A 23,708-nucleotide genomic window follows, 5' to 3' on the forward strand; every position below is an offset into this window, starting at 1 on the left:
CTATTTTAAGTGTTTATTTACTTAAATAATAAATACTTAAAAATTTTTTTCAGCATAAAATTTATGATAAAAATTGTAGATGTAATAAACATAAACAGAAGCTTTTTGGAGGTCCTCAGTAATGTTTAAGAATGTAAAAGGTGTCCTAAAGCTAAAATGTTTGAGGAGCACTGACATAACTGAGTTTTAGAAATTATTGTAGTGATCACCCTAGGGGATTAAATTGGATCTATTTAAGTCTTGAGCCCATAAGCCAAACTAATTAGTAAAATTTCTTTTCAGGTGCAGCTGCTGCTGCTGTGATGTCCAGCTCTAAAGTAACCACGGTCCTGAGGCCAACTTCCCAGTTGCCAAATGCTGCTACGGCTCAGCCGGCCGTGCAGCACATCCTTCACCAGCCAATCCAGGCATGTCAAGGTCGGGTGGTCAGCCAGCAAGCATTCAGGACCGACTCAGAGTTACTCCATCTGCCAGCCCCATGGCATTCCTTGACCTCATGTAACTTTAGTTCTAGTTGCCAAAACATAGGAAAGGTTGAGTTATATACAATACGTTGTGATAGGTTGTAGGAATTTGAGGAGAGGTAGTATGGAAGGCTTTTATAGGGATGGGTGTGGTAATGAGGATTCAGCGAAGGAAAGAGGAGGACGCTTTAAGGGGTTAGATACTATGAACAAGGGCAAGGAAGAGAGGGACAGTCCTAGCCTATTGGGATGATGTGTTGGTGAGGCTGACTGGCTAGAACTGAGGACTTCTAATTTAGATGGGGTTTTATGAGATCCTAAAAGTTTTATGTGTATTTTTCTATATACCTGTGTTTTTCCATGAAGATGATCCATGACTTTCAATTTATTTTCAAGGAAATCTGTGGCCTCAGTACTACTGTAGTAGTATATTAGTGGGTAATAATATGGTTTCTGGGGGGGGAGCTTGGGGGCCTTGGAGCTATAGAATATAAACCAGACTTCTAGGCAGCAGAGAACCACTGAGTTTTGTGAACACAGTAATGTATGATCAAAGAAATATCTTTGAAAGATTAATCTAGCTGAATTACATGAGAGGCTTGGAAATACACCTGCCTTTGGCTGCCAGGAAGGTGGTATGTGTGAAGCAGCTGGGTTTAAGACATTAAGAAAAGGTACTGATTGGGCACTGGGTGTTACATTTCTAGCCTAAAGCTTTCAAATTAAAACAAAACCCCTCGTTGGCCAAGAACACACAATTGGGGGGTGGGGTGGGGTGATGAGTCCCCTGGGAGTATATATGAAGGATTGCAGAAAGAGGAGACCCAAGACAGGGAGATGACTGGTGAGGAAGATACTGCAGTGGCCCTGGTATGAGATGAGAAGCAGTAGATAACAGGGCTAGAGGTGAAAAACCAGGGATTAAAAATGGGCAGAGTTTGGTGATTTAACTGTATGTAGCAGGGTCAAGCAAGCAGACACAATCAGGAGAGTTCAGGTAACTGGAAGAATGACAGTGGAAGAGCAGTAACACCCACTGTGGAACTCATTTATCAGGTGTAGTGGTAATGCAGCACATCCAGGTGAAAGCATCCAGGAAGCAACTGGCACCCGGAGCTTTCCACTGGCAAAAGGTGCTGTTATCAGATCTTTGCCCTTAGCATGATAACTTGAATGTCCCAAGAGCCAAGAGCTCTGTCCACCAGCCAGTAGGCCTCTGTGGAAGGCACTCGTTTGTGTGTCAGCATAAAATGTCTGCACCCGGACCAGTAGCACATCTGTGGAAATGCCAGATCTGACGGATCAGAGCCCAGGTTAGAGTAACATTGGGGCAGATTCAGAAGGAAGGACTGTGGAGTACTCTCCAACCAAAATAGAATTTTTTTGATAATTCTGACTTTTGGTCTTATAACAAGCTCTCTGAAAAGAGAATTCTTTAGTATCAAAATGGTAAGAATTTACTTTCATATGACCAGAAACACATTACTAAGGAGGCTCGGTTTTCATACAATACTCATAGTGTTTAGCTTTCTATATCTTGTGTTGGTTTTGTTTGATGTGAAATATCTTCTCTCTTCTCTTCGTAGTCTCGCCCACCTGTGACCACCTCTAACACCATCCCTCCTGCCGTGGTAGCCACCGTCTCAGCCACCAGAGCTCAGTCCCCAGTCATTACGACAACAGCAGCACATGCTACTGATTCAACACTTAGGTATATTTGGGGATATGAAGATGGAGCCATCAGGCCATCTTCCTTCCCTTCCTTTTTCTTTCCTTTCTCTCTCTCTCTTTTTAGCTCAATAAAGACTTATTGAGAGCTTTTTTTTTTTAAATGAGCCATGTGCTATTATAGATACTGGGGATAAAGCAGGGTATAGACAGAAATTCCTCCCCTCCTTGAGTGTATTTATGCTAGAGACATGAGACAAACAAATAAATACATAGTTAGATGATGACAAATGCTTCGGAGAAAAATTAAATAGGCTGAGGGAGACGTACTATTTCATCTAAGGTGATTAGGGAAAACTTTGTTGATCAGAATACATTTGAGCAGAAAATTGAAAGGTATGCTAAGACAAGCTAAGTGGCGATCTGGGAGCAGAGTGTTCTGTGTATTGGGAGCAGGAAGTGCCAAGGCCCTCAGACTGGAGTGTGTTTGCCACATGAGGAGCAGCAAGGAAGCCAGTGATAGGACAGTGGCAGGGTATTAAGAGACAACTGGGATCCAGATCACTAGGGCCTTGTGAATGTCCATAAGGATTTGGGCTTTTATGGGAGTGCAGTGGGAAGCCTTGGTAGAGTAGGGGAGTGCCATGGCTGAAGTTTCAGTTGGCTCGCCTTGGCTGCAGTGGAACAGCAGTGTTAGAAGCTGAGATGTTGGTTAAGAGGCTGTGATGGTAATCTAGAAGAGATGATGGTGGAGATGGAAGGACATGGTCAGATTCTGGGTGTATTTTGAAGACAGAGCAAGAGGATCTCTGAAGAATTACATGGAGGTGTGAGAGAAAGAGGAGTCAGGATGATGCCTGGCTTTTTGGCCTCTCCAGCTAGGAGGGTAGAGTTGGCATTAACGGGAGATGGAGGACAGTGGGAGGAGGAGGCTTGGGGGAGAAATGCCAGACTTTTGGTTTTGGACGTTTTAAGTTTGTGAAGACTTCTGAGCATCCAAGTGGAGATGTTAAGACAGATTGATCTGTGAGTCTGGAGTCGAGGGAAGAGGTCTGCAAGAGATGACCGAGGGATAGTACCGATAGGGAAGAGGTTTACGAGAGAAAAGTGCTCCCCTTCAGGAGGCTGTTGGAGGAAGTAGCCTTCTCAGGGTGGGCCAAGGTCCTGAGGGCAGGCAGATAAGGGGTATGTTCAGAGGAGAGGTTGAGGCTGTAGGGGCTGTTGCTCAGACAGATTTTATGTCCAGAGGGTGCAGTGGAAGGATTGGGGGTTTGGAAAGGGAAGAGCCGTATGGAGATAAAGTCTGGTTGCTGAGGGATGATCTGGGAGGCTTCTGACAAGGGACACAGTCAGGAATGAAGACATTCTGCTGAATATGGGAGAGCCGCAGGATCTGGGTCTTGCCAGGGGCATGCAGCGTTCAGGTAGTCTTTCTTGTTTCTTCTTACTGGATAGTGGAGCATTTGGCCAGGATCCAAGGAGCCTGAGTGAAAGAAGGGATAGTGGGCATGGAGGATAGAACTGTCAGAAGCTGGAGACCATCCCCAGGACTCCACTACCAGTTGGAAGCAGGGCAGGTTAGTGAGGGAGAAGGAGCAGTTGTCTGAGATGCTTCCTAGGTTTCTCCTTTGGTTGACCACGTACATAAAAAGGCAACAGGGAAGGGAAGCCAGGTTTGAGAGAAAATGTTGATACTGTGTTGATCTGTGGACCAATCAAGTGATTGTTGTCAGCTGTCATTTGGAGCTCAGGCGAGATGTCTGTGCTGTAGTTGTTAATAAGTTTGGGAGTCACCAACAGGTGAACCACAATTAAAGCTTTGAGGTATTTGAGTATTTGAGGGGAATGAATAGACTGAGAAGAGGGCCTGGGGTGAAATTCTAAAGAAAACAACATTTAAATGAAAAATTTGCTTAGACCCCTATTTTTTAGCTATTAGCTGTATCATTTACTAGCCATGTGACATTAGGCAAATTTCTGAACTTCTCTGATCCTGAGTCGCTTCATCAATCAAAAGGGGATGCTGTACTTTGTGGGGATTGAATTTGTTCCCCATGGTATAAAAAGATACAGCTGCTCAACATGAAATAGACTTTTTTCTTGTTCATTTTCACTTGTTTTGGAAAAGTTAATACATTTAGATGATATGATGAAATGCGAAGGAATAAACGGGTATATAATGAAAACTGGGTTGAGGTATTTGGTTTTTTGGTGTCTTTTTCAGGATATTAAGTTTTTTTAAATAAATGGGTATTGGATTTTATCAAATGCATTTTCAGCATTCAGTCATACAACAGGTATTTATTGGGTGCTTCCTAAGTGCCAGGCACTAGAAATTTGGTATTGACTTAAGCAGACAAAAGCCCTATCAGTGATCATATAATTTTTCTACCTGTAGCTGTAATTTTGGTAATTTCCTAATATCCAGCTCTCTTTGAATTCTGAAGATAGAATGTTTGAATTGATCAATTTCTGTAGAAGAAATAAAAAATTTTCAAAGCACTATATCCCAGGAAAAACACCAATCCATATAATACTACCATGCTTTCAAAAGACAGATAACTTGGTAATTTAACGAACGGTCAAAAAAAAAATTGTCTCAATCCTGCTAAATAGAGTCAATCCTATCTGCTAGTTTTTCATCACTTTTTCATTCATTTCTTGGCTGGATTAAATTTATTCTTTATTAATGTCTTCAAGAAGCACTTGTATGAATAATATTTTCTGAGTTTTTACATGTACAAAATTGTTGTTAGATGTCTTTATACTTAGGCAGTAGGTTAGCTGGTACAGAATACAAAATTATGTATTTTTCATGGGGATTTTATAACTATTTCTATCCTGCCTTCTAAAGTTTGATGATGTAGAGTGATGCCACCTCATTTTTTTTTCTTTAACCCCTTTAACCTTGGTCTTTTTGCTTGATTGTCTATGTATCTTCAAATATCAGTTATTTTACCAGAATGTGTTTTGTGGTGACTATTAATGTGGCATTTCTTTTCTGAAATGTGGTGTGCCTTTTCAATCTGTAGCATAAAATTATCTTTATTTCTTAAAGTTTCCTTGAATTGTATCTTTAAACATTCATTCTATTCTGTTTTTTTCTTTTTGGGGCACCCAATTATGAGTATGTTGGATCACTGCACACGACTTCCTTATCTAAATAATCTTTGTTTGTTTTAGTAGGACATTTTAAAGCATTTCTCACGGTAATTGATACCTGAAACAAAAAAGTTAGGAAAGGTATTGAATATTTAAACAATACAATCAAACATCATTTGTCTCTATTTTTTTTAATATGCATCCTTTTCCCCTTCCCCCTCCCCTGGTAGCCTCTAATATGCTTTCTGTCTCTGTGAATTTGCTAATTTCTAGTCATGTCTTATAAGTGATATCATAGAATTTTTGTCCTCATGTGTCTTCCTTGCTTCACTGAACATAAATAAGATTTTCATATATAACAGCATGTCTCATAACTTTTTTCTTATGTGTGAATAGTATTCTGTTGTGTGTATTTTCCTTATTTTGTTTATCTATTCATTTGTTAATGGACATTTGCGTTGTTTCCAGCTTTTGGCTATTGCAAATAATGCTGCTAAAGACATGGGTATACAGATACCTGTTTGTGACCCTGTTTTCACTCTCTTGGGGTTTATACCTGGAAGTAGGATTTCCTGACCAAATGGTAATTCTGTATTTGACTTTTTGAGGAACCACCATGTTGCTTTCCACAGTGTCTAAACCATTCTAGATTCCCACAAACAATGCACTAGAATTTCCAATTTCTCTACATTCTCTCCAACATTTATATGTTCCTTTCTTTCAGTTGTACCCATCCAGGTGGGTTTGAAGTGGTATTAATTTGCATTTCCTTAATAGCTAATGATAATCAAGCATCTTTTCCTGTGTTTATTGGCCATTTGTGTATCTTCTGTGGAGAAATGCCTATTCAAGACCTTTGCCCATTTGTTAATTGCTTTTTTTTTATCTTTTCATTTTTGAATTACAGGGGTTGTTTATTCTGGGTATTAAACCTTTATCCAATATATGGTTTGAAACTCTTCTCCTATTCTGTAGGTTGTCTTTTCACTGCCTTGGTAATCCCCTTCAATGCACAAAAGTTTTTAATTTTGATGAAGTCAAATTTATCTGTTGATTCTTTTGTTGTTTGTGCTTTTGGTATAATATCTAAGAATCTATTACATGGTCTCAGATCATGAGATTTGCCCCTATGTTATCTTCTAAGAGTTTCATTGCTTTGGCTCTTATATTTAGGTCCTTGTTCCATTTTTTTTTTAATAATTCAATTTTATTGAGATATAGTCACATACCATATAGTCCGTTTTTTTAAAGCAGTTTTATTGAGATAAATTAACATACCACACAATCCTTCTAAAGTGTATGATCAGTGTCTTTAAGTATATTCACAGACTTGTGCATTCACCCGCACAATGAATTCTAGAACATTTTCACCCTGAAGAGGGTTCACTTTGTTACACATTTCCATTTTTCATCTTCTGGCTTTCCTTCTAGTGATATAAACAACCCTAAACTTTCCCTTTTAAACACAGTCGCACCCACATATCATTGCTGTTAGTTAAACTCTCTTTACTGTGGTACCATCACCTCCATCCATTTACAATCAACATTATTACATCAACTCCCCATTCCTGCCTTCATTCTATATCTAGGTAACCTGTATTCTAGATTTTAAATCAAAGAGTTAGCTAGTTATATTTAGTTCTTAATAGTGAGGTCATACAATATTTGTCCTTTTTTTTCTGACTTATTTCACTCAACATAATGTCCTCAGGGTTCATCCATGTTGCATGTGTTATGACTTCATTTCTTCTTTTTTTTTAAATTTATATTCATATACAATACAAACATCCAAAGTGTACAACACTTGTTCACAGTATCATCATATAGTTGTGCATTCATCACTACAATCAATTTTTGAACATTTCATTACTCCAAAAAATAAAAATAGGAATAAAAACAAAAGTAAAGAAGAACATCCAAAACATCCCATACCCCCTCACCCCCCATTGTTCATTTACTTTTTGTCCCCATTTTTCTATTCATTTGTCCATACACTGGATAAAGGGAGTGTGAGCTATAAGGTTTTTACAGTCACTTGATCATACCTTATAAGCTAATAGTTACACGATTGTCTTCAAGAATCAACGATACTGGATTGCATTTCAGCAGATTCAGATATTTCCTTCTAACCATTCTGATAAACTAAAAACTAAAGAAGGGATACCTGAAACTATCAAACTACAACCCAGAACCCATGAATCTCAAAGACAGTTGTATAAAAATGTAGCTTATGAGGGGTGACAATGGGATTGGGAAAGCCATAAGGACCACACTCCACTTTGTCTAGTTTATGGATGGATGAGTAGAAAAATAGGGGAAGGAAACAAACAGACAAAGGTACCCAGTGTTCTTTTTTACTTCAATTGCTCTTTTTCACTCTAATTATTATTCTTGTTATTTTTGTGTGTGTGCTAATGAAGGTGTCAGGGATTGATTTAGGTGATGAATGTACAACTATGTAATGGTACTGTGAACAATCGAAAGTACGATTTGTTTTGTATGACTGTGTGGTATGTGAATATATCTCAATAAAATGAAGATAAAAAAACAAACAAACAAAAAAAACTAAAGAAGGGTATCTGTATAAGGCAGAAGAGTTACCTCCAGAATGACCTCTTGACTCCATTTGAAATCTCTCAGCCACTGAAACTTTATTTTGTTTCATTTCTGTTCCCCCGTTTGGTCCAGAAGGGTTTCTCAATCCTCTGATGCCGGGTCCAGGCTCATCCCCGGGAGTCACGTCCCTTTTTGCCAGGGAGATTTACACCCCTAGAAGTCATGTCCCATGTAGGGGGGGAGGGTAGTGAGTTGACCTGCAGAGTTGGCTTAGAGAGAGAGGCCACATCTGAGAACAAGAAGTTCTCTGGGGGTGACTCAGACACAATTATAAGTAGAGCTAGCCTCTCCTTTGCAGTAAGAAGCTTTGTAAGGGCAAGCCCCAAGATGGAGAGCTCGACCTACTAAACTGTTAGTCCCCAATGCTTGCAAGAATATTAGGAATACCCCAACTGGAGAAGTTGAATATTTCCACCTTTTTCCCCAGTCCCTCAAGGGGGCTTTGCAAATACTTTTTATTCTCTGCCCAGATTACTCTGGGATGTATCAGGGCTTCATGGTAACCTGCACAAACCAGCCAGGTCTCACTCCCTATTCCAGATTCCATGTAATTATGGTGTTTGAGTAAGCTGACCATACAAGTTAAATTATATAATGTGCTAGAGAAAATACAGATTTTGCACCAAATAAACATCTCTTCCTATGGTCCCACACAGAAGCCAAAGTTTTAAAACACAGTTAATATCATCTTATACCCTTTAGTCTGATCTACCACAGTCTCAACCAAGTCCACTTTGTTCATATATCCAATGGAAGTCTGATGTCCTTTTCAACCTCTTTAACAGTTGTTGCACGGGGCAATGCCACCACTCACAGCTGCTGCACTCTGGCTCCGAGTCCCAGGTGCCACACAGACACCCGAAGCTGCCGGGACTGACCAGGTCCCACAAAAACAGCTCAGCATCTAAAAATTTAGAAATAACTTTAACAACTCATAAAAAGATGTGACTGCTGTAAGAGCTTACAATCTAGGAACCTTTACATAAGCTTTCCCCTGATAATCCATGCTCCCAGATTCAATTCTCTGTTTGCACATTAGTCCATATTAGTGAGGCGTTATAATGTTTGTCTTTTCATTTCTGGCTTATTTCACTCAACCTACTATCCTTAAGGTCCATTCACCTAGTTGCATACCTCACAACTTCATTCCTTCATGCCGCTGCTCAATATTCCATTTTATGAATACACCACAGTTCACCATTTGGTTTATCAGTTGACATACCCTTAGGCCACCTCCATCCAGTGCAAATTGTTAATATTGCCACCACAAACACCAGTGTGCAGATACCCATTTGTGTCCCTTACCTTAGTTCTTCTGAGTATGTACCCAGTAACAGGGCTGCAGGACTATATAGCAACCCCATTCTTAGCTTCCTGTGGAAACACCACACTACCCTCCAGATGGGCTGCACCGTTCTACTTCCCACCAACAGTGAATAGGAAAATCCCTCTCTCCACGTTTTCCCCAGCATTTGTATCCTTCTGTTTATTTTTTAAACAGTTTTATTCGCAGATCATACAATCCATCCTAAGTAAACTGTCAATGACTCCCAATATAATCATGTAGTTATACATTTACCACCACAGTCTATATGAGGACATTTCCATTTCTTCTGCAAAGAAACAGAAAGAGGAGGGGAAAAAAATGAAGAGTAAAAAAAGATAAGATAGAAGAAAAAATAAAATATGATAAAATGAAAAGGTCATACAACAACAACAGCACCAAGCATCCCATACCACTCTCTTATATCCCCCTTATAGACATTTAGCTTTGGTATTTTGCCTTTGTTACAATTAATGGAAGCATATTACAATGTTACTGTTAACTATAAACTCGAGATTGCATTGATTGTATTTTTTCCCCTATGCCATCCAGTTTTCAACACCTTGCGGTGTTGAACATTCATTTGTTCTCCCTCATGTAAAGACATTCTTATATTAGTACACTTAATCACCATCCTTGACCACTCTAGGTTTCCTAAGTTATACAATCCCAGTCTCTATGCTTTCTTTCTAGTATCATACATGCCCCTAGTCTTCTGTCACCCGTACTCCTGTACTCACAGTCATCTTTGTTCAGAGTACTTATAATGTTGTGCTACCGTCACTCAGTATTGTGCTACCTGTTTCTGGATCTGTACAGTCAATCCTATTGTGCATTCTGTACTCATTCAAATGCCCCATCTCTACCCTCTTTCTAACCCCTGATAACCTGTGTTCTCAACTTTAACTTTCAAGGTTCGCTCATTAATGTTAGTTCGTACTAGTGACACCATATAGTATTTGTCCTTTTGTTTCTGGCTAATTTCACTTAACATAATGTCTGCTGTCTACCATTTTGTCTTTTGGATTTCATATGTCATATCTAATTTTTATTTTTTTCTCTCCCTCTCTTTTTACCCTTACTGATAGTCTTCATTTCTGTATTCTTTTCTGAACCTCTCTCTCGTGTCTTTTCCTATCTGCCTGTAGTGCTCACTTGAGTATTTCTTGCAGAGCAAGTTTCTTGTTCACAGACTCTCTCAGTGTCTGTTTGTCTGGAAATATTTTAAACTCTCATTTTTTTTTTCCTTTTAAAAAAATTTATTTATTTATTTATTTTAAATTCAATTTTATTGAGATTGTTCACATACCATACAGTCATCCAGAGTGCACAATCAGTTGCCCACGGTACCATCACACAGCTGTGCATTGATCACCACAGTTAATTTTGTTTTCAATTTTTAGAACATTTTCATTATTCCAGAAAAGAAATAAAAACAAAACAGAAAATTCAAATCCTCCCATACCCCTAACCCCCCCCTCCATTGTTGACTCATAGTATTGGAATAGTACATTTGTTACTATCGATGAAAGAATGTCAAAATACTAATAACTGTAATACATAGTTTGCAATAGGTATATTTTTTCCTTATATACTCCTCTATTATTAACTTCTAGTTACAGTGTCATACCTTTTTTCTGGTTCATGAAGGAGATTTCTAATATTTGTACAGTTAATCACAGACATTGTCCACCACAAGATGGACTGTGTTATACATTCTAAGGTTTTAACCTCCGACTTTCCTTCTGGTGACATACATGATTCTGAGCTTCCCCTTTCCACCACATTCATGCACCATTCATCACTGTTAGTTATTCTCACAACGTGCTACTGTCACCTCTGTTCTTTTCCAAACTCTTAAGTTCAGCTGAGTTAAACATTCTGCTCATAATAAGCAAGTGCTCCCCATTCTTTACCCTTGTTCTATACCCTGGTAACCTGTATTTCATTTCTGTGAGTTTACATATTATAATTAGTTGATATCAGTGAGACCATACATATTTGTCCTTTTGTGTCTGACTTATTTTGCTCAATATAGTGCCTTCAAACTTTCTTCATAAACTTTTTTTTTTTTTAAGATGGTTTTGTTCACCCACCATTCATTCCATCCTAAGTAAACAATTGCTGGTTCCCTGTATAATCACATATTTATGCATTCATTGCCATCACCACTATCTATATAAGGAGTCTCCATTTCTTCCACAAAGAAGGATGAAGAGGCAAAGGAGGTAGAGAGACAAAAGAAAAAGAAAGAAAAAAATGACAGCTGAAAAGCAACAAAATGAAATATAGAATTAAACTAAAGCTAAAATACAATATGAGAGTCAGACAGCATCACCAATGCCAAGAGTCCCATACCCCTCCCTTGTATCCCCCTCTTATGGACATTTAGCTTTGGTATATTGTGTTTGTCACATTAAAGGAAGCATAGTACAATGCTTCTCTAGTTTGCATTGATTGTATTTTTTTTAACCCAACACCACGTCATTTTTAACACCTTGCAAGGTTGATGTTCATTTGTTCTCCCTCATGTGAAAACATATTTATACATTTTATCGCAGTTGTTGAGCAAGGTTTCACTGACTTACACAGTCCCGGTCTTTATCTTTCCTTTTTCCTTCTGGTGTCCCAGTGCTCCTGACCTTCCTCTTTGAACCATCCTCACAGCTGTCTTTGTTCAGTGTACTTCCATTGCTGTGCTACCATCACCCAAAATTGTGATTCAAACCTCTCACTCCTGACTTTTTCTATCTGTCTGTAGTGCTCCCTTTAGTAGTTCCTGTAAAGCGGGTAGCTTGTTCACAAACTCTCTCATTGTCTGTCAGAGAATATTTTAAGCCCTTCCTCATATTTGAAGAACAGTTTTGCCGGATATAGGATTCTTGGTTGGTGGTTTTTTCTCTTTCAGTATCTTAAATACTTCACCCCACTTCCTTTTTGCCTCTGTGGTTTCTACTGAGAAATCCTTTGTGTGTGATGGATTGCTTTTCTCTTGCTGCTTTCAGAGTTCTCTTTGTATTTGACGTTTGATTATCTGATTATTCCATGTTTGATTATCTGATTATTCCATGTTTGAGTTGATCTATTTGGATCTGTTCTGTTTGGGGTACATTGCGCTTCTGGATCTGTAATTTTCGTGTCTTTCATAAGAGATGGGAAATTTTCATTGATTATTTCCTCCATTATTGCTTCTGTCCCTTTTCCCTTCTTTCTCCTTTTGGTGCAACGATGACATGAACATTCATGCACTTCATGTTGCCATTCAGTCCCCTGAGATGCTGTTCATGTTTTTCAATTTTTTTCCCTATCTGTTCTTTTGCATGTAGGATTTCAGCTGTCTTGTTCTCCAGTTCCTGAATGTTTTTTTCTGCCTCTTGAAATCTGTTGTTGAGGTCTCCACTGTGTTTTTCATCTCTTTGTGTTGTGCCTTTCATATCCATAGATCTTGCCAGTTGTTTTTCAACCTTTTGATTTCTACCTTATGTTTGCCCAGTGTTTTCTTTGTATCCTTCATCTCTTTTGCCATATCTTTCCTGAACTCATTGACTTGGTATTTGAATTGATTTATCATATTTATTTAAAAACCTTTAATTGATTATTTCATTAAAGTGTAACAATATCTCAACTGCATCTCAATTGAGGTGTAAGTTTGTTCCTTTGACTGGGCCATAACTTCGTTTTTCCTAGTGTAATTTGTAGTTTTCTGTTGTCTAGGCATTTGGTTTCCTTGGTTACCCCAATTGGATTTTACCAGACCAGAACAGGTTCAGGTCTCAGAATGGGGCTATATTCAGTGTCAAGTTTCCCTAGCAGTGTGTCTTCGAAGATTGACAGACTTTCCTGTGAGGCCTCTAGCCGGTGTGCTTTTCCTAACCTGCCCAGCAGGTGGCGCCTGTCAGCCTGTCACTCTCAAATGGTGTAAAGAGGTGTGGTCCCTTTAGTTCTCAGCTTAGGCTGTTTCTGTTTTAACTTTTTTCCCTCAGACCCTGGGGTCTGAGTTCTGAAGGGAGGGCAGGCACTAGAGCTGAGCGCCACCTCCTTCCTTTTAGGGAAGATACCCCCCCCCCCAGGGAGTTATCGTCTGCATTTGAATTACTCCTTTGTCTCTCTTGACTCTGTTAATTCCACCCCTGTCTGTGTCAGAGTGTTGCAAACTGAAAATGGCTGAGGCTTTCTCCACTGAGCCACTCAGGTTGAGAGAGAGAAAAAGGGAATGAAAGCTCCTTTTCAGAGCCAGTCCACAGACCCCCAGTTTCACCCATCGGTCAGAGAGAGCACCCGGTGTTCTGGGCTCCCCCTTCTGGGGCACAATTGTTTCCTGGCTCTCCAAGGTCAGTCATCTCCAAAACCTCTGTTTTTTTGTGTGTGTGTGTTTTTTTTTAATTTTTTTTTTTCCATCAGCCCCACCTTCTCTCCAATTGGAACGACCTCAGGGTACTTTGTTGCTTGTTAGGGGCTTGTCTGTGTTTGTAGCTTGTATTCAGCAGTGCGCATTTAAGTAAAACCCCAGTTGGAGCTAGGTTGCGGCATATTCACTGACTCTGGGAATGCTGCTTTCTCACACAGTGAGATCTTGTAGCTCAGCCTGCTGTGGGGAGAGGGAACTCCCTGCACGGTTCTGTAGTTTTTACTTTACAGTTTCTATACTGCGATCTCAGCCATTCCATCCATTTCAGAATGATGTACGATGTTTGGACAGTCACGGTTGTCTCCCAGCAGTTGTTCCAGATTACTTACTAGTTTCCTGGTTGTTTATTAGTTGCTCCAGGGGAATAACTAAATTCTATACCTCTCTGTGCTGCCATCTTGCCCCTCCTCTCCCTCATTTTTGACAGACAGCTTTGCTGGATAATATAGAATTCTTTGTTGGCAGTTTTTCTCTTTAATTAAAATCATTGCCTTCTCGACTCCATGGTTTCTACTGAGAAATCCACACAGTCTTATCGAACTTCCTTTGTATGTAATGGATTGCTTTTCTCTTGCTGCTTTCAGAGTTCTCTTTGTCTTTGATGTTTGATTATCTGATTATTCCGTGTGTTTGAGTTCTGTTTGGATCTGTTCTATTTGGGGTATGCTGCCCTTCTTGGATCTGTAGTTTTATGTCTTTCATAAGAGATGGGAAATTTTCATTGATTATTTCTTCCATTATTGGTTCTACCCCTTTTCCCTTCTCTTCTCTTTCTGGGACACCCATAACATGCATATTCGTGCCCTTTGTGTTGTCATTCAATTCCCTGAGATGCTTCTCCTATTTTTCTGTTCTTTTCCCTATCTTTTCTTTTGTGTACGATTTCAGATGTCCTGTCCTCCAGTTCATGAAGGTTTTCTTCTGCCTCTTGAAGTCTGTTGTTGTGTGTCTCCATTGTGTTTTTCATCTCCTCTTTTGTGCCTTTCATCCCCGTAAGTTCTGGCATTTGTTTTTTCAAGCTTACAGATTCTTCCTTAGGGTCACCCAGTGTCTTCTTTGTATCCTTCATCTCCTTTGCCACATTTTCCTTCAGGTCATTTATTTGATTTAGATTTGTTTGAACTAATTAGGTGTTTCAACTCCTGTATCTCATGTGATGTGTAAGTTTGTTCATTTGGCTGGGCTATATCTTCATTTTCCCTAGTGTGACTTGTAATTTTTTGTTGTCTAGACATTTGGTTTCCTTGATTACCCCTGTCAGATTTTCCCAGACCAGATGGGCCCAAATCTCAGGAGGAGGGTCTACTCAGTATCTCGTTTCCCTGAGGATGAAACCCAGCAGGTTGCCAGACTTTTCTGTGAGGCCTTTAGGCTCTGTGGTTTTCCTATCCTGTCCAGCTAGTGGCACTTTTCAGCCCACAGCCCCCCACTGCTTAAAGAGGTGTGTTGCCTTTAATTCTTTGTAGACCCTGTCCAGGACAGGCTAAGGGTGTCAGAAGCCAAACGTAAATTGTTTTTGTTCCTCTCCCCTCACCCCAGGCCCTTGGATCTGAATTCTCTGAGGGAGGGCTGCCACTTGAGCTGGGACTTGACCTCACCCCTGCCTTTTCTTAGGAAAGATACTCAGTTTAGGGAATTATCTCCTACAGTTGACTTCTTAACTCCACCCTTGCATGGGTTAGTGCTGACAATTGAAAATGCCTGAGGCTTTCTCTAATGAGCTACTTAGAATAAGAGAATAAAAAGAAAGAAATCCCCTTTTCAGAGCCAGTCCCCAGTCCCTCGGTTTCACCAGTCAACCAGAGTTGGTACCCGGTTCTATGTCCCCCTTCTTGGGACATAGATGTTTTCCAGTATTCTGAGTTCAGCCATCTCCAAAAGCCTCTGTATTTATTTGTTTATTATTATTTTTTTTTTCCATCAGTCCTGCCTCCTATCTGCTGGGAGAGACCTCAGGGTTCCTTTCCTGCTTGCTCTGGGTTTATCTGTGCTCCTAACTTGTATTCAGTAGTACAAATTTGTTAGTTAAAACTGCAGTTGGAGCTTGGTTGAGTTACTTTTCCTTGTTCCTAGCAGATTGCTTCTTTTTTCATGGAGAAGTATTACAACTCAGCCTGCAGTGTCAATGCGGGAGAGGTGCCAGCTTTACTTACAGTTCTATGCTGCGATCTCAGCCTTTCCACCCAGTGTGTGTCCAGTCACAGATGTCCCCCAACAGTTGTTCCATACTATATACTAGTTGTTCCTGGCTACTTACTTGTTGCTCTAGAGGACTAAGTTAATTCCACTCTTCCCTATGCCACCATCTTGCCCCACCTCCTTCATAGCTTCTCACAGCTGCATGATATTCCATTGTGTGTATATACATTTTGTTTATTCATTGGTTGATGTAAACCTGGGTTGTTTCCATTTTTAGACAATTGTAAGTAAAGCCACTATGAACATCAGTGTGCAGATGTCTGTTTTTGCCTCTGCTTTCAAATCTAGGCATATCCTGAGTAGCGGGATTCCTGGATCAAATGGCATTTCTACACTTAGTTTCCTAAGGGATGGTCAAACTGTCTTCCACAGTGGCTACATCATTCTGCATTTCCACCAGTAGTGAATAAGTGTTTCTCTTTCTCCACATTCTCTCCAATACTTTTAGTTTTCTGTTTTTATAATATTGGGCATTCTAGTAGGTATGAAATGATATCTCGTCGTAGTTTCAATTTCCTTTTCCCTAATAGCTGGTGATGTTTAGCTTCTTTTCATGTGCTTTTTAGCCATTTGTATATCTCTTTGGAAAAGTGTGTATTCATGTCTTTTGCCCATTGTTTAATTGGGTTCTCTTTTTATTGTTGAGTTGTAGGATCTCTTTATATGTCCCAGATATTAAGCCCTTATCGGATATGTGGTTTCCAGATATTTTCTCTCATTGAGTAGGCTGGCTTTTCACCCTCTTGACAAAGTCTTTTGAAGCACAAAAGTGTTCAGTTTTGAGGAGGTCCCATTTATCTTTCTTTTGTTGCTTGTACTTTGGGTATAAGGTCTAAGAAACCACCTCTTACCAGAAGATCTTGAAGATGCTTTACTACATTTTCTTTTAGGAGGTTTATGTTTCTGTCTTTTATGTTTAGTTCATTGATCCATTTTAAATTAATTTTTATATGAAGTGTTAGATAGCGGTCCTCTTTCTTGCTTTTGGATATGGAATCCATTTCTACCAGCATCATTGGATGAAGAGATTGCTCTGTCCCAACTGGGTGGAGTTGTCAAAACCCATAGATGTGAGAATCTGTTTCTGAACTCTCAGTTTGATTCCATTGGTCAGTGTGTCTGTCTTTATGCCAATACCATGCTGGTTTTATCACTGTAGCTTTCAATATGTTTTAAAGTCAGTAAGTGAGCATCCTTCAACTTCATTTTTCCTTTTCTAGATGTTTTTCACTATTTGGGGCCTTATTCCCTTCCAGATAAATTTGGTAATTGGCTTTTCCAATTATGCAAAGTATACTGTTTGGAATTTTGGTTGGGATTGTGTTGAATCTGTAAATCATTTGGTGTGGAATTGGTGTCTTATCAATATTTAGTCTTCTAATCTGTGGACATGGAATGTCCTTCCATTGATTTAGGTCCTCTTTGATTGCTTTTAGCAGTGTTTTTTAGTTTTCTGTGTACAGGTCCTTTACATCCTTGGTTAAGTTTATTCCTAGGTATTTGATTCTTTTAATTGCTATTGTAAATGGATTTTTTTTCCTTGATTTCCTCCTCAGATTACTCATTACTAATGAGTAGAAACTCTGCTGATTTTTGCATGTTAATCTTGTATCCTGACACTATGCTGATCTCATTTATTAGGTCTAGTAACTTTGTTGTAGGCTTTTTGTGACCTTTTATAGATAGGATATGTCATCTGCAAATAGTGACAGTTTTATTACTTCTTTTTCCAATTTGAATGCCTTTTATTTCCTTTTCTTGCCTAATTGCTCTAGCTAGAACTTCTAGTACAATGCTGGATAACAGTGGTGACAGTGGGCATCCTTATCTTGATCCCAGTCTTAGAGGGAAAACTTTGTCTTTAACTATTGAGTACAGTGTTAGCTGTGGGTCTTTCACATATGCCCTTAATCATTTTAGAAAATTCTTCTCTATTCCTTTCTTTTAGAGTGTTTTTATCAAGAGGAGATGCTGGATTTTGTCAAATGCTTTTTCTTCATTAATTCAGATGATCATGTGGTTCTTCATTTTCTTTAATGTGGTTTATTACATTGATTTTCTTCTGCTGAACCACCTTTGCATACCTGGGATAAACCCACTTGATCTGGGTGTATAATTATTTTAATCTGCTGTTTGATTTGATTTCCAAGTATTTTGTTGAGGATTTTTGCATCTATATTCATTAGAGAAGTTGGTCTATAATTTTCTTATTATCTTTGTTTAGCATTGGTATTAGGGTGATGTTGGTGTCATAGACTGTTAGGTAAAGTTCCCTCCTCTTCAGTGTTTTGGAAGAGTCTAAGCAGGATAGGTATTAATCCTTCTTGGAATGATTGGTAGAATTCACCTGTGAAGCCATCTGGTCCTGAGCTTTTTTATCTTTGGTATTTGACATTCTCATTAGTATGTGAGTTGGAGTAGATCTATCTGGATTTATTAAGTTTTTGGTATTTTGTGCTTGGACTCAGTTATCAGTGCTTTTCATAAGAGTTGGAAAGGTCTTGGCCATTATTTCCTCAGATATTTCCTCTGCCCCTCTTCCTTTCTCTTCTCCCCCTGGGATAGCCATGATGTGAATTTTTGTATACTTTGGGTTGTCACTCAGTTCCCAGAGACTCTGCTCAATTTTTCCCATTCTTTTCTCTATCTATGCTTTTGTCTGCTTGAATTCAGGTGCTCTGTCTTCTAGCTTACTGATCCTTCTTCTGCCTGTTCGGATCTGCTCGTGTGTCTCTAGTATATTTTTAATTTCATCTGTTGTGCCTTTCGTTCCCATCTGATCTGTATTTTTCTTTGCATGCTGTCAAATTCTTCTTTATGCTCCGCAGTGTCTTATAGCCATCTCGTTGAATTTTTTTTAGATTTGTTTGAAATTTTTTGATTAGTTGTTCCTGATTCTGTATCTCCTCTTTTTGATTTGCTTCTTTGAGTGGACCATATCTTCTTGTTTCTTGATATCACTTATTTTTTTTAAGGTTTTTTTAAAGCGGTTTTATTGAGCTATATTCACACACCATACAGTCCATCCAAGGTATTTGATCAATGGTTCACAGTCTCATCATACCCAGATATGTTTTTTTTAAATGCAGCCAGAGGTGGTAACCTTGAAAGACCTGCTTTTTTTATTAATTAATTTATTTGTAATTGGGGTTAAATATACATAGCATAAAAATTATTTTAACCGTTTCAAGTGGACAATTCTTTGACATTAAGTGCATTGATAATACAGCATAACTGTCACTACTATTTCCAGATTGTTTTCATCATCTCAACTACAATTCTCATTTAGCCATAAATATCCTTTTCCCCTGTCCCCACCCTAAGTCCCCAGTATTCTGCTTTCTGTTTCTATGAATTTGCTTATTCTAAATATTTCATATAAGAGAAGTCATGTAACATTTGTCCTTTCATGCTTGGCTTATCTCACTCAGCATGATGTCTTCAGGTTTCCTCCATGTTGCAGTATATGCCAACAGTGCACTTACGTCTATGGCTGAGTAATATCTCATTCTGTGGATGGACCTCATTTTGTTTATTCCTCTGTTGCTGGACACCTGAGTTGCTCCCACCTTTTGGCAGTTGTCAAAATGTTGCGATAAATGTTGGTATGCAAATATCTGCCCAAGTCCCTGCTTTCTGTTCTTTTGGGTTTATACCTAGTAGTGGGATTGCCAGGTATTCTGGTTTACTAAAGCTGCCAGAATGCAATATACCAGAAATGGGTTGGCTTTTTCAATGAGGATTTATTGGGTTGTAAATATACAATTCTAATGCCATGAAGATGTCCAAATTTAAGCATCAAGAGGTAGATACCTTCTCTGAGGAAAGGCTGCTGGTTTCTGGGGCTCCTGTGTCACATGTGAAGGCACATGGCAACATCTTCTCCTGGCTTCTCTGTCTCCAGAATGTCTCTGGGTACTTCTCTGTCAGCTTCTCTGAGGTCTCTAAGTTTCATCTGCCTTTTATCCTTTCATAGAGGATTATAGCAAGGGGATTAAGACCCACCTTGAATGGGCTGGGTTGCATCTCAATTGAAACAACTTAATCAAAGGTCCTACCCATAATAGGTCTGCCCCCACAAAAATGGATTAAAAGAACATGGCTTTTGTAGGGTACATAATAGATCCAAACCAGTGCACTCCTCCCTCTGGACCTCAAAAAGACATGTCCTTTCCATATGCAAAATACATTCATTCCATCACAATATCACAAAAGCCTTAAGCCATTTCAGTAACAATATTAGATACAAAGTTTTACCAAAATTTTTTTTAGGCAGAATTCCCCTCTGGCTGTGGACCTGTGAAACTTAGAACAAGTTATCTGCTTCCAGTATGCAAAGGAGGGTCAGTCATAGGGTAAACGTTTCCAATGCCATAGGGAGAAACTGAAAGGAAAACAGAGTTCAAGGGACCAAAACAATTCTGAAAACCTGCAGGGCAAATTCCATTAGATATCAAATTCTGAAAGTCATCTACAGAGGATGTTTTATTCTTGAGTCTTGAGAGAGCAGCAAGTCCCCCCCTTTCCAAGTGCTTATACAGCAGCCCTGCTTTCCCCAAACACTGGGGTGAGGGCTTCAACATCTCCAACACTGGGGAGACCACCTTGTTCTAGTCCCCACCCTCTTCAAGTATCGAGGTGACACCTGGACTCTGCCCAGGGCACACTCGCAACCCTCTTTGAACAGTGGGGTGGCGGCCAGGCTCTCCCCAATCCCCAGGGAATGTGCTCCACCATCTCTGAGGCCTGGGGTGGCAGCTTTCTTCTTGAACAAGGGGGCAGCTAAGCTCCCCTCAATTCCCTAGGCATCTGAGAGCCCTGGGGCAGCAGCACTCTTCCTGAACAATGGGGAAGATCTTCAGCCCTCGGCAAACTCCAGGTGGGTCTGCTCTCCTCTGGGTGGCCCAAGGTTTCTTGGTTCTAGACCTTGCCTTCCATGGTTCTGCCTTTGTAATCAGTTTTCCTTCAATGTGTCCCTTTTCTGTTTCTTTCAATCCAGACTGGCAGTGGTTCCGTTTATGTAGATCCCACAACAATTTTTTTGGTTTTGCATGCAGCACTCAGGGGTCCCAACCATCAGGCAATAAGACTTTCCACAAATCCTTTCTGGATAGCTACATTTCTAATCCTGGCTTGTCCGGATTTCAGGCTGGCTAGTTCCATGTTTGGTTAAATCCTCACATGGGGCACTATCCTCTGGGTACTTATTTCCCAAAAGCTCAGAATTTTCCAAACTATCAATTTCTGGTTTCTTAAAAGTTCAGTTCTCAGCTTATCCCTTTCCTCTTACATTTTACTATAACCTGCAAGGAGAAACCAGGCTGCATTTTTTTTTTTTAATTTTTATTGGGATTTTTCAGATACCATACAATTATCCAAAGATCCAAAGTGTACAATCAGTTGCCCCTGGTATCCTCGTACAGCTGTGCATCCATAGCCATACTTAATTTTTGTTCAATTTTTAGAAGCTTTTCATTACTCCAGACAAGAAATAAAGTAAAAGATGAAAAAAAGAAAACAAAACTCGAATCCTCCCATATCCCTAACCAACCCCCCTTAATTGTTGACTTGTAGTGCTGGTATAGTACATTTGTTACTGTTTATGAAAAAATGTTGAAATACTACAAACTGTAGTGTATAGTTTGCAATAGGTATATACTTCTTCCCTATATGCTCCTCTATTATTAACTTCTAATTGTATTGTCATACATTTGTTCTGGTTCATGGAAGAGATTTCTAATATTTGTAAAGTTAATTATGGACATTGCCCACCATAGGATTCAGTTTTATACATTCTCATCTTTTGATCTCCAGCTTTCCTTCTGGTGACATATATGACTCTGAGCTTCCCGTTTCCACCTCATTCTTGCACCATTCGGCACTGTTAGTTATTCTCACATCTTGCTACTGACGCCTCTGTTCATTTCCAAACATTTAAGTTCATCCTAGTTGAACATTCTGCTCATACTAAGCAACCGCTCCCCATTCTTAAGCCTCGTTCTATATCTTGGTACCTTATATTTCATGTCTATGAGTTTACATATTATAATTAGTTCCTATCAGTGAGACCCTGCAATATTTGTCCTTATGTGTCTGGCTTATTTCACTCAGTATATTGCCCTCAAGGTTTTGTCATCAACCCATTTTTTTTTAATATGGTTTTGTTCACACACCATACATTCCATCCTAAGTAAATAATTGATGATTCTCTGTATGGGCATATATTTATGTGTTCACCACCTTCACCACTATCTATATAAGGGCGTCTACATTTCTTCCACAAGGCAGGAGGGAGAGTCGAAGGTAGAGAGGCAAAAGAAAGAGGAAGAAAAATGACAGCTAGGAAGCAGCAAAAGGAAAAATAACCTTAAATCAAAGTAAAGAGTCAGACACCACCACCAATGTCAATTGTCTAACATGCCTCCCCTATCCCCCCCTCTTACCTGCGTTTACCTTGGTATATTGCCTTTGTTACATTAAAGGAAGCATAATACAATGATTCTGTTAGATACAGTCTCTAGTTTACGTTGATTGCATCCCTCCCCCAATGCCTCCCCATTTTTAACACCTTGCAAGGTTGACATTTGCTTGTTCTCCCTCGTAAAAGAACATATTTGTACATTTAATCACAATTGGTGAACACTCTAGATTTCTCCAAGTTAGACAGTCCCCGTCTTTATCTTTCCTCCTTTATGTCTCACATGCTCCCAACCTTCCTCTCTCAACCATATTCATAGTTATCTTTGTTCAGTGTACTTACGTTGCTGTGTTACCATCTCCCAAAATTGTGTTCCAAACCACGTACTCCTGTCTTCTCCTGTGACTCTGTAGTGCTCCCTTTAGTATTTCCTGTAGGGCAGGTGTCTCGTTCACAAAGTCTCTAATTGTCTGTTTGTCAGAAAATATTTTGAGCTCTCCCTCATATTTGAAGGACAGCTTTGCTGGATATAGGATTCTTGGATGGCAATTTTCCTCTTTCAGTATCTTAAATATATCACACCACTGCCTTCTTGCCTCCATGGTTTCTGGTGAGAGATCTGCACATAGTCTTATTAAGCTTCCTTTGTGTGTGATGGATTACTTTTCTCTTGTTGCTTTCAGGATTCTCTCTTTGTCTTTGACATTGATAATCTGATTATTAAGTGTCTGGGCGTAGGCCTATTCAGATCTCTTCTGTTTGGAGTACGCTGCGCTTCTTGGATCTGTAATTTTATGTCTTTCATAAGGGATGGGAAACTTTCATTAATTATTTCCTCTATTATTGCTTCTGCCCCTTTTCCCTTCTCTTCTCCTTCTGGGACACCAGTGATACGTACATTCTTGTACTTTGTTTCATCTTGAAGTTCCCGGAGACGTTGCTCATATTTTTTCATTCTTTTCTCCATCTGCTCCTTTGCGTGTAGGCTTTCAGGTGTTTTGTTCTCCATTTCCTGAGTGTTTTCTTCTGCCTCTTGAGATCTGCTGTTGTATGTTTCCATTGTGTCTTTCGTCTCTTGTGTTGTGCCTTTCATTTCCATAGATTCTGCTAGTTGTTTTTTTGAACTTTTGATTTCTGCCTTATGTATGCCCAGTGTTCTCTTTACAGCCTCTATCTCTTTTGCAATATCTGCTCTAAACTTTTTGAATTGATTTAGCATTAGTTGTTTAAATTCCTGTATCTCAGTTGAAGTGTACGTTTGTTCCTTTGACTGGGCCATAACTTTGTTTTTCTTAGTGTAGATTGTAATTTTCTTTTGTCTAGGCATGGTTTCCTTGGTTACCCCAATCAGGTTTTCCCAGACCAGAACAGGCTCAGGTCCCAGAGGGAAGAAATATTCAGTATCTGGTTTCCCTGCGGGTGTGTCTTAGAAAATTGCTCCACCCTGTAATGCCTCAAGCCACTGTGCTTTCCTGCCCAGCAGGTGGTGCCTGTTAACCTATAATTCTT

The 23,708-nt window shown here is 39.4% G+C and overlaps 1 protein-coding gene across 8 annotated transcripts in view; it reads left to right on the top strand.

Annotated features, from left to right (window-relative positions):
• The window catches only part of SAP130 (Sin3A associated protein 130), a 119,838-nt gene that overhangs the window by 12,263 nt on the left and 83,867 nt on the right, over positions 1 to 23,708 (top strand). For all 8 annotated transcript variants that reach the window (XM_037849054.1, XM_037849055.1, XM_037849053.1 and 5 more), the window contains exons 6-7: positions 283 to 407; positions 2,051 to 2,175. In XM_037849054.1, coding sequence (XP_037704982.1) covers positions 283 to 407; positions 2,051 to 2,175 — 250 coding nt within the window. The remainder of the gene's footprint in view (positions 1 to 282; positions 408 to 2,050; positions 2,176 to 23,708) is intronic.

The sequence above is a fragment of the Choloepus didactylus genome, chromosome 9 (genome assembly GCF_015220235.1).
Source record: "Choloepus didactylus isolate mChoDid1 chromosome 9, mChoDid1.pri, whole genome shotgun sequence".
Taxonomy (NCBI): Eukaryota; Metazoa; Chordata; class Mammalia; order Pilosa; family Megalonychidae; genus Choloepus; species Choloepus didactylus.